At 46.0% G+C, this 21212-nt stretch overlaps 1 protein-coding gene across 1 annotated transcript; it reads left to right on the top strand.

The window, feature by feature from the left end:
- Positions 1 to 8713: 8713 nt before the first annotated feature.
- Positions 8714 to 12165, top strand: LOC123184161 (cytochrome P450 94B3-like). The gene is made up of 2 exons (XM_044596328.1): positions 8714 to 10078; positions 11428 to 12165. The coding sequence occupies exons 1-2, from the start codon at positions 9055 to 9057 to the stop codon at positions 11937 to 11939; spliced, it is 1536 nt and encodes a 511-aa protein (XP_044452263.1). The 5' UTR covers positions 8714 to 9054; the 3' UTR covers positions 11940 to 12165.
- The last annotated feature ends 9047 nt before the right edge of the window (positions 12166 to 21212 follow it).

Below are 21212 nucleotides of genomic sequence, written 5' to 3' on the forward strand. Positions count from 1 at the left end.
TCTAGTGGTGGCACGCTCAGGCAGTGGCAGGTGCGCTAGGGCTCCTACGGTGGCACTACCATTGTGGTTGGTCGCCGGATCTAGGCGGCTAGATCTGGGGCTTTGAAGGCAGTCGACACTGTGCATAGGTTGTCGGGTGGATTTCTTGGGACGGATCTAGGTGAAAACTTGGTCTTCGGTCGGCGGCCGGAGCCGGTGATGACGATGCCCTTATCATCGTTTCCTTCATGAAGGCATCATTGAGGTGAATCCCCCAACCCCACCCAATACCTCCGGGGAAAACCCTAGATGCGTCGGTCGGATGACGGCAGCAATCATTTGTCATTACCCCCTTGGGGCAGCTTTCTTGGAGGTGCACTCGGGCTCGAGGGACCAGCGGATGGCTTCTTTGGTGGAACAGTGTTTCTTTCTACATATGCATAGCGGCGGTTCTCGGTGGCGTGGAGCAGTGGAGGCTCGGCGTCAGATGTGTGGCAATGGACATGCGCAAGAGGACGGCGCTGTCTGGCGTCGTGGTGGCGTCGATAGCAGAGAGACCTGACAAGGTCAATGCGTCAGTATCTTCTTTGAGGATGTGTCGATGGAAGACGAAGGTGACGGCCCTGGACCGGAGTGTTACCCAGTCCCGCCTATGTGGCTTGGATGGGGTATCCGGTTTTAGATGTTAGGCTTTGGTGCAATGTCTGTTTGATATTTGGCCCGGACATTCGGCACCCCTTCAACAAGAGGATAGGAGTAGCGACATGTGTCTCTAGATGGTGGCCTCGAGCTTATTGATATATTTCTTTGTGAGGTCTTTGTGAATAATAAATAAAATAGTGGCATGCATCACCCAAATGCAAAGGCGGGGGTTGCATCCTCCTTTTCCAAAAAACACAAGGCGTGCTCTCACACTTAGTGTACCACGATTAGATATGGCAGAAACGACGACTACTATGACACTATAGTCTTAGGACGAACTCAACGAAGAAGGCTGGTAGAGGTGGGCGTGGCAGCGGGAGAGGTAGGAATTCTGCTACGCCTAACTTGCCGCCACGCTCAATGGATTCAGCCGACCATAGGACTGCTCCGTCTGACGTGGACCCGTCTCGGACTCCGGTCCATGAGCGTCCGGTCGCCGATCCATCGCCCCACCAGACTTGGGTTGTCGATCCTTCGCCCCACCAGACTCGGGTCGCCAATCCTTCGCCACACCAGACTCGTGTCGCCGATCCTTCGGCCCACGTGAGTCCGTTCCCAGAATCTTCGTCCTAGAAGACTCCGGTCACGGGGTCTTCATCCCAGAAGACTCTGATCCCGCAGTCTTCTTCCCACGAGACTCCGGAGGCTAGTGGCCCTATTGATGGTAGCGAGGACACCTTTTCAGATGATACCTACAGCGACGACCAGCTGGTTGAGAAGGCCAAGAAGGTCTACAATTGTGGCTGTACAAAGCTCCCGCCTGTGCCGATGACCCCCGACCAGAGGTGGTTGATTGCACCTAACGGGTTGAAGTAAGTGCATTTATTATTTTTTAACCTTTTTGACTTCATGTTCCTTCAAATTAATATCTAATGCATTGGCCTTGTCATACTGCAGGGGCTGGGAACACCCCCGTTGTGTCCGCAGGCCTAACCAGGTCCTTGGTGTGCTTTGCCGGCAGCACTTCCCAGGGTGGGTCACGTTGCCCGGTGAGGGTCAGGTTCCACAGCTAGCACTGAGCTGGGAGCTGTACTCGGTTGCCCCGACCCCGCCAGAGGAGATGGTCACCAGTGTCTTGTGCGAGACGGTGGCCGACATTGTGTTTCGTCGGTTTTGGGTAATTTCTCCTTTACAGAATTAAAATTCAACACTACCTAGTGATTGTTCTAACTAGTGTTGTCTTGTTTGATTGCAGACCTTCTAAAGGGTTTCAGAGGGAGAGCAGGAGGCCACGTGTATGGTTGTCGAAACCGAGTGCAAGCGCCTACTTCAGACCTTATGGCACGAGGCTCGGGTGCAGGCCGTTCAAGACTACTACGCCTCGAAGGATATTAGGAGGGCCAAGTCGAAGTGTCGCGGCAAGTTTCTGAGTAAGGAGAAGTACATGCAGGTAATTACCTATTCTTAAGGCCTTGAACTTAGTTTTCTTGATTTGATTTGTAGGCGTAGCGCTGAAATTTCTCTTGACTAAGTTAGGTGCCCGCGAGATGGTGTGTGGATAAGATGGACTGTTGGGAGGCGTTGGTGGATGCGTGGTGCTGTCCTGAATGGCTAGTCGAACACCATAGGGCCAAGGATAAGCGCGACCAAATGGAAGGTGTGCCACACCATCAAGGGAGCTCCAACCTGTTTGAGTATGGGAATAACTAGGTATGTGGTTTGCTACATGATTCATGCAATTTCATTCTTCATGCTAGCATTTATCCCTTCCAAAATGACTTAATATGTTTAGTTAGTTAAAAAAGGCATAGCTACCTTGGATAGTTCATTTATGACATATTTAGTCCTAAAATGACATAATAACCTTAGATAGCTCTATAAAATGACTTAATATGTTTTAGTTTGTTAGAAAATGGCATAACTACCTTCGATAGGTCAATAACGACCTAAACTAATCTTTGCTAGTTCATTCATGACATAATTAGCTCTAAAATGACATAATAACCTTAGATAGCTCTATAAAATGACTTAATATGCTTTAGTTAGTTAAAAAATGGCATAACTACCCTCGGTAGCTCAATAACGACCTAAACCAATCTTGGCTAGTTCATTCATGACATAATTAGCTCTAAAATGACATAATAACCTTAGATAGCTCTATAGAATGCCTAAATATGCTATAGTTAGCTAAAAATGGCATAACTACCTTGGATAGCTCAATAATGACATAATTAGCATAATTTGGTCAAAAATAGCATAATAATCTTGGTTACCTCGAAAATGACCTAAGCTTAGCTCATTTTCCTCGAAATGACATAATAACCTTTCTTAGCTCCAAAATGACCTATTTACATAGCAATATCATTCTTCATGCCAACTTGAGCCCTTAACTAATATTTTGATCCTCTCTCTCAGGCGCATCACGACAAGAAGCATGTGCCAAATCTGTTCGACCTCTATGGCATGACCCATATGGCCCCGTACAAGAAGGCCAAGCCATTCACGGAGTCTGACCTAGATCATCCAGAGAGCTTCACCAACATCTCCTCCCACCACAAGCTTGTGAAGTACAAAGAGGAGGGGAAGGCGAGGAAAGGGGAGGACTTTAACCTGAGCCAAGATCCTTTTGATACAGAGTTGGTGATGATATCTGGTGGCGGGAGGTCCCATGGCTCTCAAGCCATTGGTGATGGACTGATACGTTGTCCTAGGACTCTCCCGTAGATCAAGAAGCGCCTGAGTTGCTCTGATCTTGAGATAACGCCTCGTGCACGGCATGCGGAGCTCGCCATGGCGGTTAGCTATACAGACTCTCTCACCTTTCCTCCATTACATTGTGTGTGCGTTCGTCGATGATTACAATGCTAAGGAGGAGTGGTGTGTTACAGGCATTGGTTGAGAAAGAGAGATTGAAGACCCAGGAGCTTTTGGAGGAGGCAAAAAGGGAGGCGACGGAGAGGGAGAGGGAGATGGAGGAGAGGAAGGCTAAGCTGTTGGAGGAGGAGAGGAACCGAAACGAGGCGTCTAACCGGGCCCTATACGAGCTCATTGTGGTACGTTTCTCATGCATATTACCCCAATCATGCACGTAATGTTCTCATTACTAAATAATATGACTGACTCGTGAGAACCAATTGTGTAGACCATGTGCGAGAACCAATTGTGTAGACCATGCACGTAACGGTCTGGCCCCTCCGCCGATTCCCCAGATGGCACCGGCGACCACGGTGAGTTTGGTTTGAATGGTCCTTAGTTACTACTATTCACATTTCAGTTTGCATCATGCTAACGAGACATTATTGGAAATGATCTTTGGTGCAGCATGGTTCCCGACAAGCATCAACCAATCCTTCTGCTTCTTCCAATGTGGGAACCTCAACCGGTCCTTCACCTCCGTCTGCCACTGGCGCAGCCCCGACCATTCCTACACCTTACTCATAACGATATTTTTCTTCTTACTTAGCCCGTTTAGTCCATTTTGACATAATTTAGCCTATTTAGTCCACAAATGACATAATAAGATGAAGAAAATCAAGGAAGAGGAAGGAAAGAAGGAATAGGAAGAAAAGAGAAGAAGAATTCTTTTTCTTCTTCTTCTTCTTCTTCTTTTCCTCCTCTTACTTGTTTTTATTCGTAAATGGCATAATAACCTTGCTAACCTCATAAATGTCATATACTTAGCTTGTTGTCCTCTAAAATAACACAATAAACTTGGTTAGGTCAAAAATGGCATAATTAGCTAGGATAGCTCAAAATGGCATTTTTCTTCTTATTTAGCCTATTTAGTCCATTTATGACATAATTTAGCCTATTTAGGCCACAGATGACATAATAAGATGAACAAAATCAAGGAAGAGGAAGAAAAGAAGGAATATGAAGAAAAGCTTCTTCTTCTTCTAATCTTCTTCTTCTTCTTCTTCTTCTTCTTCATTTTCTATTTTTATTCTTCTTCTTCTAACTTTCTTGTTTTCCATTTTGTAGATTTAATTCACTATATGGAAGCTTGCATGGATAGAGTGCTTGTTTCCCTATTCTTCTTTTCGTTTGTATCAAAGAATAATGTGGAACTTGTTATATGGATGCATGCACTACTGGAATCAGCTACTTTGCCATCTGCCAGCTTAATTATTGCCGTCCGCTCTCTTTGCCGTCCGCCGCAGACGGCAAAGGGCCTTTGCCGTCAGCCGCTAGGAAGCAGACGACAAAGTAGCTGTTTACCGTAGCCTACTTTGCCGGAGCCTTTTGCCGTCCGCGGCTGACGGCAAAGGCCTTTGCCTCCGCCGTTCATGCCTTTGCCGTCCGCCGTGGCAGACGGCAAAATAGCTGATTCCTGTAGTGATGGAACAATGTGTTGGATGAACATTGTGACATTATTGTAATATGTATGGATCGAACTGTGTTTCTTATGTATGTATGTTGTCATGGATGGATCTATGTCACTACTAGGAAAAGGGGATATAGATGATATGAACATTAATGGCACACGATGTGTGTGGTGCGCCACTGCTATATAGCAGTGGCGCACCAGATACAGGTGCGCCATTATTGACATATTAATAATGGCGCACCTGGTGTGTGGTGCCCCATCAGAAGTTATGAAAAAAAAATTGTTAGTAATGGCGCATCATGGGATAGTGCGCCATTACTAGTTGACATAGTAATGGCGCACTGTCCACTGGTGCGCCATTACTAACAATTTTTTTTTCAAAACTACTAATGGCGCACCACACATCAGGTGCGCCATTAGTAACCCTGGTGCTAAATGCACCCCCCTGAACCGCCTTTTCAGTTTTAAAAAATAAATAAAAGAAAATGCTGGAAATGTCAAAAAAATAAAAGAAAATAAGTTTCTCATGTGATATGTGGTCTAGTTGTTGGGAAAATTTACAAATATGAATTTCGACTTTGTTTGCAAAATCTCTCTAGAATTCAGTAAAATGGGCAGAACTTTTGCATACGAACTCGGATTAAAAAGTTTTCTATATGAAAAATCATCTACTCAAAAAGTTACATACGAATTGAATCGGGGGAACGCTGTTCAACATCATCAAAATCCCCAAAAACCTAACAAAACGAAAGATACTCGGCTTTTAAGATCTAGAGGGGGGAATGAAAAAAAATCAAACTTACAAGTGGCGCACCATTTGCTAGGTGCGCCACTAGTAACAGAAAAAATGGTTTAAAAAAAGTATTTTTGGAATTTTTTTTCAAAATATGATACATAATATGACCGGGAAGTTTGAAATATTTTTTCAAAATTTCATCACACTCATGAATATGAACAAAGTCCTAGACATCAACAAGTGCCTGTGAAGTCAGCTGGTGCTGGGTTGGATAGAACTGCGAAATTACGCGTGCTCGGGCTGGAGTAGTGTGAGGATGAGTGACCTTTCGGGAAGTTTGACCACAGAGTGCGATTTGACTTGAGATGAAGCATATTGACCCAAGATTAAGCCATAGTGACTCGAGATTAAGAAAAAACGAAAACAAATTGAAAAAAAATTTGAAAAAAATTCTGAATTTTTTTTATAAAAAATTGTTAGTAATGGCGCACCGTGGGATATACTAATGGCGCACTGCGTGGTGCGCCATTAGTAAAAAATTCTAATGGTGTGATGCTAGTGGCGCCATTAGTAGCCAAAACAGATGCGCCACTAGTAGGCCTTTTCCTAGTAGTGTGTGTTGTATACATCATATGTCTGCTGTGCCTGTGAAAAAAATATGTATATATGTGTGAATTCCTGTAAAATTAAATGGATATAAATAAAAACAGGGAATATATAGCCTCTTTGTCGTCCGCTAGTGGACGACAAAGAGGACACATGGCAGCTACTTGTAGACACTGGGAACACTGGCTGTCTATTTGGTCAGCTATGACGTCTGCCAACGGATGGCAAAGACCTTTAAATCTTTGCCGTCTACTGGCAGACGGCATAGCTGCCACATAGCAGCTTCCCAGTGCTGGCCTAGCTGAGCTTTTTGTCGTCTGTTAGCGGAGAGCAAAGAGCGCCGTTAACCCCCTAACGGCTCTGACCCCACCCCACTGCCGTTTGTTGTCTTTGCCATCTGCTGGCCTTGAATGGCGGACGGCACAATCCTTTGTCGTCCATTTCTAAGAAGCGTACAACAAAGAAGGCCTATGCTGGCACGTATTTAGATGGATAGTTTGCCGTCTACTGGCAGACGACAAATAAATTTGCCATCCGGGATCTATGCCTTTGCCGTCCAGCATGGCTGACGGCAAAGAAGCTGATTCTAGTAGTGCTAGTTTCTTAATTCCCCGTTTTATAATATGTCAAAATTTACTTTTAAATGTAAAAGAAAATAGCTAAAACATATCATGGTAACTTCAGTGTAAACACCATGGCACCTCATGTGCAATAGACATGGCTACTTTTAAACCCATAATATCGTCGCGAGAGATTTAATGGTGAAAACAGATCTACGATCGGAATTTTCATTTAAGAGATCAAATATTTTAAAAACTTAAAATTCAAAAAGTTTTCCACATGCATGCATGCGGTGATATGGCGCAGTCTGTATGTTATAAGGCATGTGTTCGTGTTTCGCTTCCACCACAGATGTAGGCGTTGGCGTTGTCCTACTTAAAAGAACAGGCACATGAATGCAATATGGTGTGACTTCTCATCAGAATTGATATTTCCTTGCTTACACCACCTAGACTATTGCTTATGCATTAGGCGAGGCATTTGGCCATAGCCTAGCATCTAAGCATTCCTGAGCGCCTTCCAGGTATCGCCTTCTTCAACAGAGGCATGTCGGTATAGTACTATAGTTACGTTATGTCATGCATGTACATAATTCATTTGTTCTCACCACATTATTTCTATTATAAAAATATTTTTTAACCATGTAGGCTTATCTTAAAGTTGTTGAACTGCCTTGTGATGTCGGTGTTTTCATATTCTATCGTGAGAAAACAGCCATAGAGTAACCAAAAATGGACTAACAAAGCACTCAAACACATTGAAAACCAATCATTCAAAAGTGGATAATCCACGGCAATGCCAAGCACTGCCTTAAACTGACGCCATTCATGCAGGTATGTGGAACACATATCATCTTGAGTAAAAGAGCAGGGGCATCAACATACAGTGCCAGGCCAATTCTATGTGCACACTAGCATGCTCTCGTTGGCGGTCAAGGTAAGAGCAACTCCAACGAGACGATCCAAATGGACATAAAAGGTGACTGTCTTTTGTCTATTTGTGTGGACAGGAGGGTTGGCTTCGGCCCCTTCTTCGCCTTTTCCTTGTCAGGGCACCCAACGTGCCGACCAAATTTGTCCAACATGTCTCTTTTGTATCAACCTGTCATTTTTTCCATTCTATATATTTACAACGAAATAAATAAAATAATTGAAACATATCACATGATTAAACAAACAAGTCACATAGTTTACAACTAAATAAATAAAAAACACATAGTAACAACCCAATAAATATAAAACTCATAGTTTACAACTAAATGAATTTAAACTTATAGCGAATCAATTGGAATAAAATGAGAAGATACAACTATTGGTTTCCTATGTGACTCCATATTTGCTCAATCAAATTATTTTGAAATTGCATGTGAGTTGCCCGATCATGCATTTCATAATGAAATTGGCTGAATTGTACAAACGTTGCCGCTCCACTCTAATGCTCAACCAAATCACCCTTGTAATCCCATCGGAAGTAGCTTCCATGATCCTTTGGAGTGATGATTCCAAACCTACCAAATAGGTCGGGGGAGCGGTGGAACACCTTGTCGACGGCAACCAACGTCAACAGCCACAAGCGTGGAGCAGTCTCGGCCGGTGAAGACCACCATCCTTGCCGGTTCCAGGAGCAGGCCCGTCAAATTCCACTTCACCCAGCGGTGGTGGCGGTGTGCCAAGGGCACGCGATGACCATGGGTAGAGTGTGGGTCGTGAGCTACAACGTCAGCGGCAAGAGGTGGAAACAATGTCGGCGGTGGGGGCGGGGGTGGCTATGTAGACGAAATCTAGGTGACGGTGGCGGGGCGGAGAGGCTTAGGAGGTTGGGTTTGGTAGGGTGTGGGGGAGCTGCTGGCCTGCATGCCACCGACAGGTGGGCATGGGGAGGACAAGCAGAGGACACCACAGCATGTCTGCGTGCACACAAATGCAGTCCAAATTTGGGCTGGAAATGGGTAGCGGGCAGTGAAACAAACGTCGGTCCGTTCGGATCGCCACGTTGGGCCGTGTTATTTGTCCGCGCGGATAGGAACGGACATGGTGGACGAAATGTGTCGGCCCGTTGGAGTTGCCATAACCCGGACGACCTTCCCGGTGTTGGATCGTGTCCAATGTGGTGATTGCCTCTAGCAACTCCGCTAGAAGTGTATTTGCCTTTAAATTATCCACACCCCTCGCGAACAGCAGGCAAGAGTAGGGCAAAAATCACAATGGAACTCTCCTGGTCCTCCTCGCTGCTTCTTCTCATCCCTCTCCTACCTCTTGTTTACTTTCTCTACTTGCGTCAGGACCCCAAGAAGCAGCCTCACGCCCATGGGCTCAAGGTCTACCCCATTCTCGGCACGCTGCCACACCTCGTGAAGAACAAAGACCACTTCCTCGAGTGGTACACCGGCGTCATGCAGAGCAGCCCCACACATACCATGGTCTTCAAGGTGATCGGTCTCACCGGCCAAGCCATCACGGCCGACCCGGCAAACGTGGAGCACATACTCAAGACTAACTTTGGGAATTACCCCAAAGGCGAGCTTACCGTCTCCATGTTCGAGGACTTCCTTGGCCACGGCATCTTCAACTCTGATGGCGACGAGTGGCTGTGGCAGCGCAAGGCAGCTAGCTACGAGTTCAACAAGCGCTCGCTTAGGAACTTCATGGTGGATGTCGTCCGTTTCGAGGCAGTCGAGCGGCTGGTGCCGCTGCTGCAGCGAGCGGCGCGCGACGCCCAGACCCTCGACGTTCAGGACGTGCTGGAGCGCTTTGCATTCGACAACATCTGCGGCGTGGCCTTCGGCGAAGACCCAGGCTGCCTGGCCGTCGCCGACGAGGGCATGGCCGCGCCCCAGAGCGCGGAGTTCATGTCCGCGTTCAACGACGCGCAGAACACGATCGTGGCCCGGGTCATGTCGCCTATCAAGTGGAAGTGGCTGTGGCGCGTGAAGAGGTTGCTCGACATAGAGCCGGAGAGGCGGATGCGCTTGGCGCTTGCGACGATCCACGGCTACGCTGACAAGATCGTTCGTGAGCGTAGGGAGAGTGGAGAGGATGGGCTGGCGCGGAGGGACGACTCTCTTCTGTCGCGCTTCGCTGCGGCTGGTGAGCACAGCGATAAGAGCCTCCGCGACGTGGTCACCAACTTCATCCTTGCCGGCCGCGACACGACATCGTCGGCGCTAACCTGGTTCTTCTGGTTAGTGTCCACGCGGCCCGACGTGGAGGACAAGATCATGAGCGAGATCGGCGCAGGGCCGGTCCTGAGATTTTGGGGGCCCGGGACGAAACTAAAACTAAGGGGCCCTTAATATATATTGTTTCGACAGGTCTATAGACCTATTGATATGATCATCATAGCAATTATAGTAGATACAAGCGTATATATATTACCAACAAACATTACAGTAAATTTGCCAAAAAAAATAATAATTCCGAAATCAGTATTGATATGAAATTGTTTATACACACAATGTTGAAATAAAGAAATTTTGCATCAAAAGTACTCCCTCCTTTCCTAAATAAAAGTCTTTTTAGAGATTCAAATAGAGACTACATATGAAGCAAAATGAGTGAATCTACACTCTAAAATATGTCTATATACATAAATATGTAGTCTGGATTAAGATCGCAAAAGATTTATATTTAGAAACGGTAGGAGTATGACAAACAAACAATGCATCATGTTGATAAAGATAATTACTTAATTATCAATTAACGTATAAGGAATAATGAATGATAGTTTGACCAATGATTAAAATCGTCAGAGAAAGGAAAACGCAGCAACCAAATTTACAACAAAATTTTAGCCTAAATCAGCACGACCAAATTTACAACAAAATTTTACCCTAAATCAGCACGATCTCCCGTGATCTTGGCCTAAATGTCAATCGCGGATAAATTTTCATGCAGTATTGCACTGCAATCTTGGCCATGTCGCCCGCCATACAAAATCATGAATATGATATTACCTTAGATCGGTTGAATCGGTGTCAATAATTGTCTGATCGGGTGCTCGGCATTGACGCGGCGTGTATATGTGTCTGGAGCGAGCGCTTGGCTATGTGATGATCACGTGTGTGCTGGCCTGCTGGGTGATTCCCGTGATGGCGTTGATGGAGTAGAGCACTAGAGATGAAAGAGCGGAGTTCAGCCATGAAACGGCAACTCCGTTTAGAGTTCGCAATCGCGGCTGGGATACTCGAAGACTTTAAGCCTCGATCTGATCTGAGAATGAAATTAGGGAAACTCTTTTAAACATAGATGTGAATTAGGATACTTCTTTTAAGGAAGGGAATTATAGGAAGCTTGAACAGGCATCACACGATCAACTCGTACGACCCTACAACGACTACAAGGAGTTCGACCTATACACGGGCCCTGACTGAACGAGTGGGATATGTGCATGCGTGTGGGCTACCGAGTTGCATGTCGTGACTGCTTGCCCAGCCCAGGGCCAGCGCGTAGCTGCCAAACTGCTGCATATCTGCCGATCTTTAGGTCGGTAGGCTGCCACGTACGTACCTGGGTGGGGGCCCCTGGAGTTGGGGGGCCCGGGGCGGCCGCCCCCCTGCCCCCCCTCAGGGCCGGCCCTGTCCGCGCGGTGCGCGTGTCAGGAGTAGGCGCATCCACTTTCAGCTTGGACGAGCTGCGCGAAATGCACTACCTCCACTCGGCCATCACCGAGTCCATGCGGCTGTACTTGCCGGTGGCTGCCGACGTGCACAGCTGCAAGGAGGACGATGTCCTTCCGGACGGCACATTCATCGGCAAAGGGTGGCTGATGACATACTGCGCTTTCGCGATGGCGTGGTTGGAGAGCATCTGGGGCGAGGACTGCCAGGAGTTCAGGCCGGAGAGGTGGCTCGACGGAGAGGGCGTGTTCCGGCCGGCAAGCTCGTTCATGTACCCTGTCTTCCACGCGGGGCCGAGGATGTGCCTCGGAAAAGAGATGGCCTACATCCAGATGAAGTACATCGTGGCGTGCGTGTTGGAGAGGTTCAGCCTCCGGTACGTCGGAGGCGAGGGGCATCCAAAGCTCGAAATGTCAATGACGCTGCGGATGGGACGCGGCTTGCCAATGCAGGTGAAGAACAAGGGAGGCTAGCTCGGCTACTTGGAGGAGTCAGTTTCATCACAAATCACAACTACCGTCTACTCCATTGCTCTAGCTAGTACTGTTCTTACTTGGTCTGGGAAATAAATCTTCAACTATCGGGTTGCCAGCGCCGCGCATTTGTGCTGCAAAGTTTATATTTATAATAACTAGCAATAGGCCAGTGCGTTGCAATGGAAAATAAATATCTCACGTGAGATTTTAGGCAATCTACGATTTTTAGTTAAGCATGTTTACTAGCATTTACTTTGAAGTTAAACATCTGTCCAGTGTATACCAACAGTAGAGAAATATACATATTAGCACACAATGCAACATTTTTTTATACTCACATTTGCCAGTATTGAGCCCACGGGCCACACCTCACCCTCTCAACTCTCTACGCAACTTTCATCCCAGATTATAGCCACATCTCACCTTCTGTTTTGTTTATTTCCATCATTGCTAGATTTTTGCCACATCTTATCCTTTGTTTTGTTTATTTCCGTCATCATCGATGATAGCCACACCTCACCTTCTATTTTGTTTATTTCCGAAAAGCTTGTTGATAGTCTATCTAGGGGCATATATAAAATTGGTGGGACCATTTGTAAATCAGCGAGGATGTACTATTAATTAATATAAGAATAGTTTTTGGTAGAACCAAAAGCTGCCCCAATAGCCCAATAGGGAGAATCGTATGACGTGCCCCCTAACCTCCCACGTAGCCACGCAGTCCTCCCTGAGTTGCATACGCACGATGGACATAAAAAACAAAAACTAAAGACAGGACCCGAAATAACCAGGATTGAAGACGGAAAAACTGAGGACAAAAAGTTTGGTTATTAACTCAGCTATAACGGAAGACAAAAACTGAAATCACTTCGTTGAGTTTGATCGTTGGAGTCTGCTGGCCTAAGTGCCGAAATAACCAATATGCATTATACTTAAGAAAGCCTAGCTAATTAAGCCCCATGGCGCATCCATGCTAATCTATCCAACAAGACAAGCTAAGTAGCAATTATACATGAAATAATATAGCACTCTTTGGCTTTTGATTTTTGTAAAATCAGTCATGAATTTAGGAGCTAAAATTTTGAAGCTCACAATTTAGTTAATCATGCACTTTCTCCCGGGGGTGGCCGCCATGTACGGTTAGGTTACCTTGGAGATCTTCCTTCCGTTCCTGTAAACATTTTGACGAGTTAATAAAAACTTGGCGAGATTTTTGTCTAAAAAAACTACACGAAGCAATTTCCAATTGAGTTAGAATCTAATTTGCAAATCATGCCCACAACCAATTTTCTTGGGTCACATGTATTTTAAGGATACCAAGAAAATTTACATTCGCGTAGATTCATCACCTAACCCTCTCTATCTTATACTCCCTCCGTTCTGAATTACTTGTCGCAGGTATGGATGTATCTAGATGTATTTTAGTTCTAGATACATCCATTTCTAATGACGAGTAATTTGAAACGGAGGAAGTATCTTTTTGTGTTAATTAATAAAGAGAAAGAAGAAGAGGAGCAGGAGCGCAGCATAGCAGCTCCCTCTGCTCCAGTTAGCCCAGCGGCCCACCTAAACCTTCCTTTATCCTTTAGAAAAAAACAAAAAACCTCGACCCCCTCATCCTCTTCCTCGATCCCCTTCCTCATTCCTCCTGAGCGCCGCCATCTTCCCCCACTTCGGCCATTGAACCAGACCGCACCACCCTCCTTCCTCTTTCGCACGTCGTTCCTTGCGCTGCTGGCCCGCCTCTCCTCGTGCCGTCATGCAGCTCAGCCGAGCCACGGACTCCGCTGCACGCGTCCATGGACGACCGCCTTCAGTCGTCCTCTGCTCCGGTCTCCCTCCTCTTAGCTCTTGCGCCGTGCCCGTGGCTCTGTTATGGCTGCCTATCACCTGCCATGGCTGGTCACTAAGCGCCCCCTCCCTGTTACTCCTGCGCGCGCCTCCCTAATTCTCCCGTCGCCTCCGGCGACCTCGTCGGCTAGCAGCCACCGGCCATCGAGCTCCCGGTTGCCTCCTTCCTGCCATCTCCGACCCCTGCCTCGCTCCACCTCCTCCCGTGTTGGCCACGTTTGCTTCTGGCCATGGCGCCGCTCGCTTGCGCCTCCAACACCACCCCTGCTGCCGCCAAGTACCTTGGTCGGTGACGCCAACCGCGATCCCTCCGGACGCCGGTCATTAGGGCAACCACACCATTCGCTACTACCATCTCTCCTTCTCCTCCATCCTTCTGCCTTCTCTTTCCCTGCCTCACCGACCACCTGGCATCTCTTCTTTTCCTCCATCCCTCTGCCGTCTCTCTCCCTGCCTCTCCTCTCTCTCAATCTGTCCAGGACGCTGCCGACCCGCCAGGCAATGGACCGTCTCCGGCCACATCTTGACCGGATCCGGTGACCCCGGATGTCGCCGCCTCAGATCCACGCGCGCGCCCCTGACCTCCTCACCTCACCTGCAGCCGCGCTAGGAGCTCCCTATTGTGCGCCATCACCCGCTTGTTCTTTTTTTAATAAAATCGCTCGCTTGTTTTTCTGTGATGGGAGACGACAACCTCCAGCACAAGCCCTGCCTGAGCCGTCAGGCCTGCCTCGCTAGATCCAACCCCATGGGCCGCTACCGGATGGGTTGAGGCCCAGGTATGCAAGACGCGCTCAATTGAATTGCCCAACTTTCCATGCAACATGAAAAATTTAGTACCACCTTGGATAGCTAAAAAATAAAAAATAGTTATATGGGTGAACGGATGAAAAAACCGTAGAAACGCACCTTGCTTTATTAGTAGGTATAGATTGCACTTGTACTGATATCCGTTATTGTTGTATTTACATCCAGGAAATAAGATTATGTTGCATCATCGATATTTACTGCAATTTGCTATGATTAGTTATTTTTATTTTTACTAACTACCTGTGTGCCCTGAGCACTTGCGGGGCTAGATTTCCAATATATTTTTATATGTAATTATAGTTCACAATGTACTATGTTTTTCTAAAGGGCAACGTTACGCATCGGTCGGTGGATCTTTTAAAATGATCCGCCGCCTCGCGAGCCATGGGATCAGGCAGATTTAGTGACTGAGCGTCATCCTCTATTACTGCAACACAGGTGGTGTTGCGGAAAATTCCTGCAACACGGATTATGTTACAGAATTTTTTGCAAACAAAGGTCAAGTTGCAGATTTTTTTTGCAATAGAGGCCTGTTGCAAAATAATTATTTTTGCAACAAAAGCTCTATTACAGTTTTTTGGCAACAGAGGCCTTGTTTCAAAAAATAAATTGCATCGGATCCGACAATTGAGCGAGCGTCACCCTTTTATCATTGCAACATAGGCCATGTTGCCGGAAATTTCTGCAGTACGAGTCATGTTGTAGAAATTTTTGCAAGATTTTTTTTTTTGCAAGAGAGGTCTTGTTGCAATTTAGTTTTTTTGCAACAGAGGTCTTGTTTCATTTTTTTGTTTGCAACAGAGGTTTTGTTGCAATTTAGTTTTTTTGCAACAAAGGTCTCATTGTAAATTGAAATTTTCTGAAACAAAGGTCTTGTTGCATTTTTTACTCCAACAGAGGCCTTGCGGAAAGTCATCGTAGTGGGCATTGAGCAGCAAGCAACGAGCAATGGCTAGGATGACAGAAAGAAAGAAAAAAGACCGCTCCTAGGGGACACGTGTCATACGGACGAGCCGGCGGATGCTCGCGTGGGATCCGCTGGTAGAAGCCAAGAGTTTTCCTTTTCTAAAAGGATAATAGACGATTGTATTACAATAAGTATAACATAAAATAATAAATAGTAAATACAGTTCTGAATCTATAATTTGAAAAGTTTCATTGCACACAAAGACATGTATTAATGAACCAAGGGGCATCGTCGAATTTTATTTGACCAATGTAAATATTTACTATATACTCCCTTCGTCATTGTTTGTTAGTACGGAGGGAATATAATGGTAGACAGAGTTATAAAGGGAGTACGTACTATCCTAAATCTACAATGTGACGATTCATTGTTTGTTAGATAATGTTTTTTGAGGGATTGATTGTTAGATAATTAACTCCGCCTATGTTGTCTCAACATAGCCGGTCCCAAGCCCGGGTAAAGGAGGAGGGTTGTGATAGGCTTGGCGAGCCAACGTAAAAACTCAGCCACTCTTATGGAGATGAAACCCAAAAGATTTTCGTTGGGGCGTAACCCTCTCAGCGACGCGCCACATCGGAACCCGGGTGTGGTGGAAAATGGGCAAGGGCCGGGCCGTCACCCCCAAGTGGCGCACCGTATCTTGATCCGGATACGGTGGCAAGTGAGCGAGGATCGGGTCATCGCATCCTTAGTGGCGCGCTACATCGGCGCCCGGATGTAGTGGAAAATGAGCAAGGGTCTTCGCATTTGACTCGACGAGTGCGAAGGGTAAGGAAGCTAGCCGAGCCTAGGAGGATTCGCTTAGGTAGCTGGAACGTAGGGTCTCTGACAGGGAAGCTTCGGGAGCTAGTTGATGCAGCAGTGAGGAGAGGTGTTGATATCCTTTGCGTCCAAGAAACCAAATGGAGAGGACAGAAGGCGAAGGAGGTGGAGGATACCGGCTTCAAGCTGTGGTACACGGGGACGGCTGCAAACAGAAATGGCGTAGGCATCTTGATCAACAAGAGCCTCAAGTATGGAGTGGTAGACGTCAGGAGATGTGGGGACCGGATTATCCTGGTCAAGCTGGTAGCTGAGGACTTGGTTCTCAATGTTATCAGCGCATATGCCCCGCAAGTAGGCCACAATGAGAACACCAAGAGGGAGTTCTGGGAAGGCTTGGAAGACATGGTTAGGAGTGTACCGATTGGTGAGAAGCTCTTCATAGGAGGAGACCTCAATGGCCACGTGGGTACATCTAACACAGGTTTTGAAGGGGCGCATGGGGGCTTTGGCTATGGCATCAGGAATCAAGAAGGAGAAGATGTCTTAAGCTTTGCTCTAGCCTACAACATGATTGTAGCTAACACCCTCTTTAGAAAGAGAGAATCACATCTGGTGACTTTTAGTAGTGGCCAACACTCTAGCCAGATTGATTTCATCCTCTCGAGAAGAGAAGATAGGCGTGCGTGCCTAGACTGTAAGGTGATACCTGGGGAGAGTGTTGTACCCCAGCATAAGCTGGTGGTTGCTGACTTCCGCTTTCGGATTCGTGTCCAGCGGGATAAGCGTGCCAAGGTCGCTAGAACGAAGTGGTGGAAGCTCAAGGGGGAGGTAGCTCAGGTGTTCAAGGAGAGGGTATTTAAGGAGGGCCCTTGGGAGGAAGGAGGGGATGCGGACAATGTGTGGATGAAGATGGCGACTTGCATTCGTAAGGTGGCCTCGGAGGAGTTTGGAGTGTCCAGGGGAAGGAGAAGCGAAGATAAGGATACCTGGTGGTGGAATGATGATGTCCAGAAGGCGCTTAAAGAGAAGAAAGATTGCTTCAGACGCCTATACCTGGATAGGAGTGCAGACAACATAGAGAAGTACAAGATGGCGAAGAAGGCCGCAAAGCGAGCTGTTGGTGAAGCAAGGGGTCGGGCATATGAGGACCTCTACCAACGGTTAGGCACGAAGGAAGGTGAAAGGGACATCTATAAGATGGCTAAGATCCGGGAGAGGAAGACGAGGGATATTGGCCAAGTCAAATGCATCAAGGACGGAGCAGGCCAACTCTTGGTGAAGGACGAAGAGATTAAGCATAGATGGCGGGAGTACTTCGACAAGCTGTTCAATGGGGAGAATGAGAGTTCTACCATTGAACTGAATGACTCCTTTGATGAGACCAGCATGCGTTTTGTGCGGCGCATCCAGGAGTCTGAGGTGAAGGAGGCTTTAAAAAGGATGAAAGGAGGCAAGGCGATGGGCCCTGATTGTATCCCCATTGAGGTGTGGAAAGGTCTCGGGGACATAGCGATAGTATGGCTAACCAAGCTTTTCAACCTCATTTTTCGGGCAAACAAGATGCCAGAAGAATGGAGACGGAGTATATTAGTACCAATCTTCAAGAACAAGGGGGATGTTCAGAGTTGTACTAATTACCGTGGAATTAAGCTGATGAGCCATACAATGAAGCTATGGGAGAGAGTCATTGAGCACCGCTTAAGAAGAATGACAAGCGTGACCAAAAATCAGTTTGGTTTCATGCCTGGGAGGTCGACCATGGAAGCCATTTTCTTGGTACGACAACTTATGGAGAGATATAGGGAGCATAAGAAGGACTTGCATATGGTGTTCATTGACTTGGAGAAGGCCTATGATAAGATACCGCGGAATGTCATGTGGTGGGCCTTGGAGAAACACAAAGTCCCAGCAAAGTACATTACCCTCATCAAGGACATGTACAATAATGTTGTGACAAGTGTTCGAACAAGTGATGTCGACACCGATGACTTCCCGATTAAGATAGGACTGCATCAGGGGTCAGCTTTGAGCCCTTATCTTTTTGCATTGGTGATGGATGAGGTCACAAGGGGTATACAAGGAGATATCCCATGGTGTATGCTCTTTGCGGATGATGTGGTGCTAGTTGACGATAGTCGGACGGGGGTAAATAGGAAGTTAGAGTTATGGAGACAAACCTTGGAATCGAAAGGGTTTAGGCTTAGTAGAACTAAAACCGAGTACATGATGTGCGGTTTCAGTACTACTAGCTGTGAGGAGGAGGAGGTTAGCCTTGATGGCCAGGTGGTACCTCGGAAGGACACCTTTCGGTATTTGGGGTCAATGTTGCAGGAGGATGGGGGTATTGATGAAGATGTGAACCATCGAATCAAAGCCGGATGGATGAAGTGGCGCCAAGCTTCTGGCATTCTCTGTGACAAGAGAGTGCCACAAAAGCTAAAAGGCAAGTTCTACAGGACGGCGGTTCGACCCGCAATGTTGTATGGCGCGGAGTGTTGGCCGACTAAAAGGCGACATGTTCAACAGTTAGGTGTGGCGGAGATGCGTATGTTGAGATGGATGTGTGGCCACACGAGGAAGGATCGAGTCCGGAATGATGATATACGAGATAGAGTTGGGGTAGCACCAATTGAGGAGAAGCTTGTCCAACATCGTTTGAGATGGTTTGGACATATTCAGCGCAGGCCTCCAGAAGCCCCAGTGCATAGCGGACGGCTAAAGCGTGCGGAGAATGTCAAGAGAGGGCGGGGGCGACCGATTTTGACATGGGAGGAGTCCGTTAAGAGAGACCTGAAGGATTGGAGTATCGACAAAGAGCTAGCTATGGACAGGGGTGCGTGGAAGCTTGCTATCCATGTGCCAGAGCCATGAGTTGGTTGCGAGATCTTATGGGTTTCACCTCTAGCCTACCCCAACTTGTTTGGGACTAAAGGCTTTGTTGTTGTTGTTGTTGTGGTTGTTGATTGTTAGATAATTAATTCCACTGTTGACTAATAATCAAATGTAACCAATCTATGCATACTGATTCGACAATGTTGAACAATTATCTCTCGATTAGCCATTAAGGTTCCCCTATAAAGTTTGCATTAAGACATAAAGTTCTTTTCTTTTTTAAATTTCATGGATAATTTATAGCTTTCTTATCCACTATAAAAAAAATTCCATATAGAAATAATGACTGATCTAGATAGTTTAGATGTCACATGGAACTCAAAAGAATGCCAAATTCTTAATTTCCTTATATTCTTATTTCTAGTCTAATTTTCATTTTGTATACATATTATTATGACCAGAAATATTTCTAGATGTTTCGTCGATCGAGTTCATAATAAACCTAAATTATTGTTAAATTTTATGCTTTCTTATAATCCCAATTTTATTATATATAACATGGTTGCATATTATGTCCACCTAATAAAGAGTTCTATTCCCTGTAATTCTTTTAAAAGATTTGTATTGCTGCATGTTTTTTTAACTTAAGCAATATGGTAAATTTGCATCGTAGTAATTAAGATGCATATGATATGTGCATGAAAATGATTTTTTATGCTACACCGTATTGCATGTTCTTTTTTCACACCTAAAATAACAACTTTCTTGATCCTTCTTGGGTAATCTGCCTATTGTTAGATCCAATGCAGTACATCTTGTCGACGATTGACATTGCGATGTTCCGAGCAATAGCATATTTTAGTTGTCATTGAGATGTTGTGAGCTATAGCTTATTTTCCATTCTCAGTAATTCTGATAATTGAACAACAATGTTGGCATATTTAATTCCACTACAGTTTTTTGGATAATCAGTGAAAGAGCAATCCTCACGGAGGAAATCAAAACTTTTGTTGGAGTAAACATTGTCAAATGTATAAAATCACTATCACATGTGTTTGCTAAATTAATTAGAAATATTTCTTATTAAAAATATTTTTTATTTCTCATGTCAAAGAACCGGGTGTACCCTGGTAAAAAAAAGATCCACATGGATGTTGAAATATAGGGATTGGCCTTGGGCCCATCTAATAATTTCAGAAAATCTCTAAGGGCCCATGTGGGTTATGTGACAATGGGCGTGGTGAGAAGTTTAGTCCCATACCGCAAGTAGAAGAGGAGTTGGACCTCTTTATAAGATATCCTCTTCCACATGCTACCAGAGCTTCAGAAGAGAAGTGAACCAACCTGTGGTTGGATGGTTAGGGAGACTGTGGTATTCTCAGCCCACCAGGGTTCAAATCCTGGTGCATGCATTTATTTCAGGATTTATTTCAGTATTTCCGGTGATGCGCATTCAGTGGGAAGAGACGTTCCCGTCGACGACAAGGCGCCTACGGTGACTTCGTAAATCTTAAGATGATATGCCGGCTCAGTCTTTTGTAGGTTCTCATAGGGATAGGTTGTGCGTGTGTGCGTTCATAGGGGTGAATATATGTGCGTGTATATGAGCGTTTGTGTATGTACTGATGTTAAAAAAAAAGAGCTTCAGAAGAGAAGTGGTTCCCATGTGCTCCTCCTTCACCGCCCGCCACGCCACGCCTGCTGATTTTGACTTTAGGTTTAGTTATGGATATGGATGCTTTTGTAATTTGTTCGTGTACCACCGCTTCTGTATTAGTGATGGATACGTTTCTAACGAATGCTATCGGAAAGTGGCGTGGGCTTGTAGCTCAATGTACGATTGGTTGTATGCCTACTAGGTAGTATTAATTAGTAGGACCGGGCTAGTTGGCGCATAGGCGCTTGTTGACGTTCGCAAGCACACTGCCATATATGTTAGGTATATGTCGATGTGTCCAACTGTCTATCCTGAAAGGAAAATTGCCAGCCACATCCCCTAGCGTATGTTTCTATCATGGAAATCAGCCAAGATCATATTCCGTGTA

The sequence above is a fragment of the Triticum aestivum genome, chromosome 2A (assembly GCF_018294505.1).
Source record: "Triticum aestivum cultivar Chinese Spring chromosome 2A, IWGSC CS RefSeq v2.1, whole genome shotgun sequence".
Taxonomy (NCBI): domain Eukaryota; kingdom Viridiplantae; phylum Streptophyta; class Magnoliopsida; order Poales; family Poaceae; genus Triticum; species Triticum aestivum.

Excerpts from the sequence above, each read along its gene's own strand:
- LOC123184161 (XM_044596328.1), top strand. The coding sequence starts at position 9,055 with ATGGAACTCTCCTGGTCCTCCTCGCTGCTTCTTCTCATCCCTCTCCTA. Across the intron at positions 10,079-11,427 it reads GGACAAGATCATGAGCGAGA|TCCGCGCGGTGCGCGTGTCA; the intron begins TCGGCGCAGGGC and ends GGGCCGGCCCTG.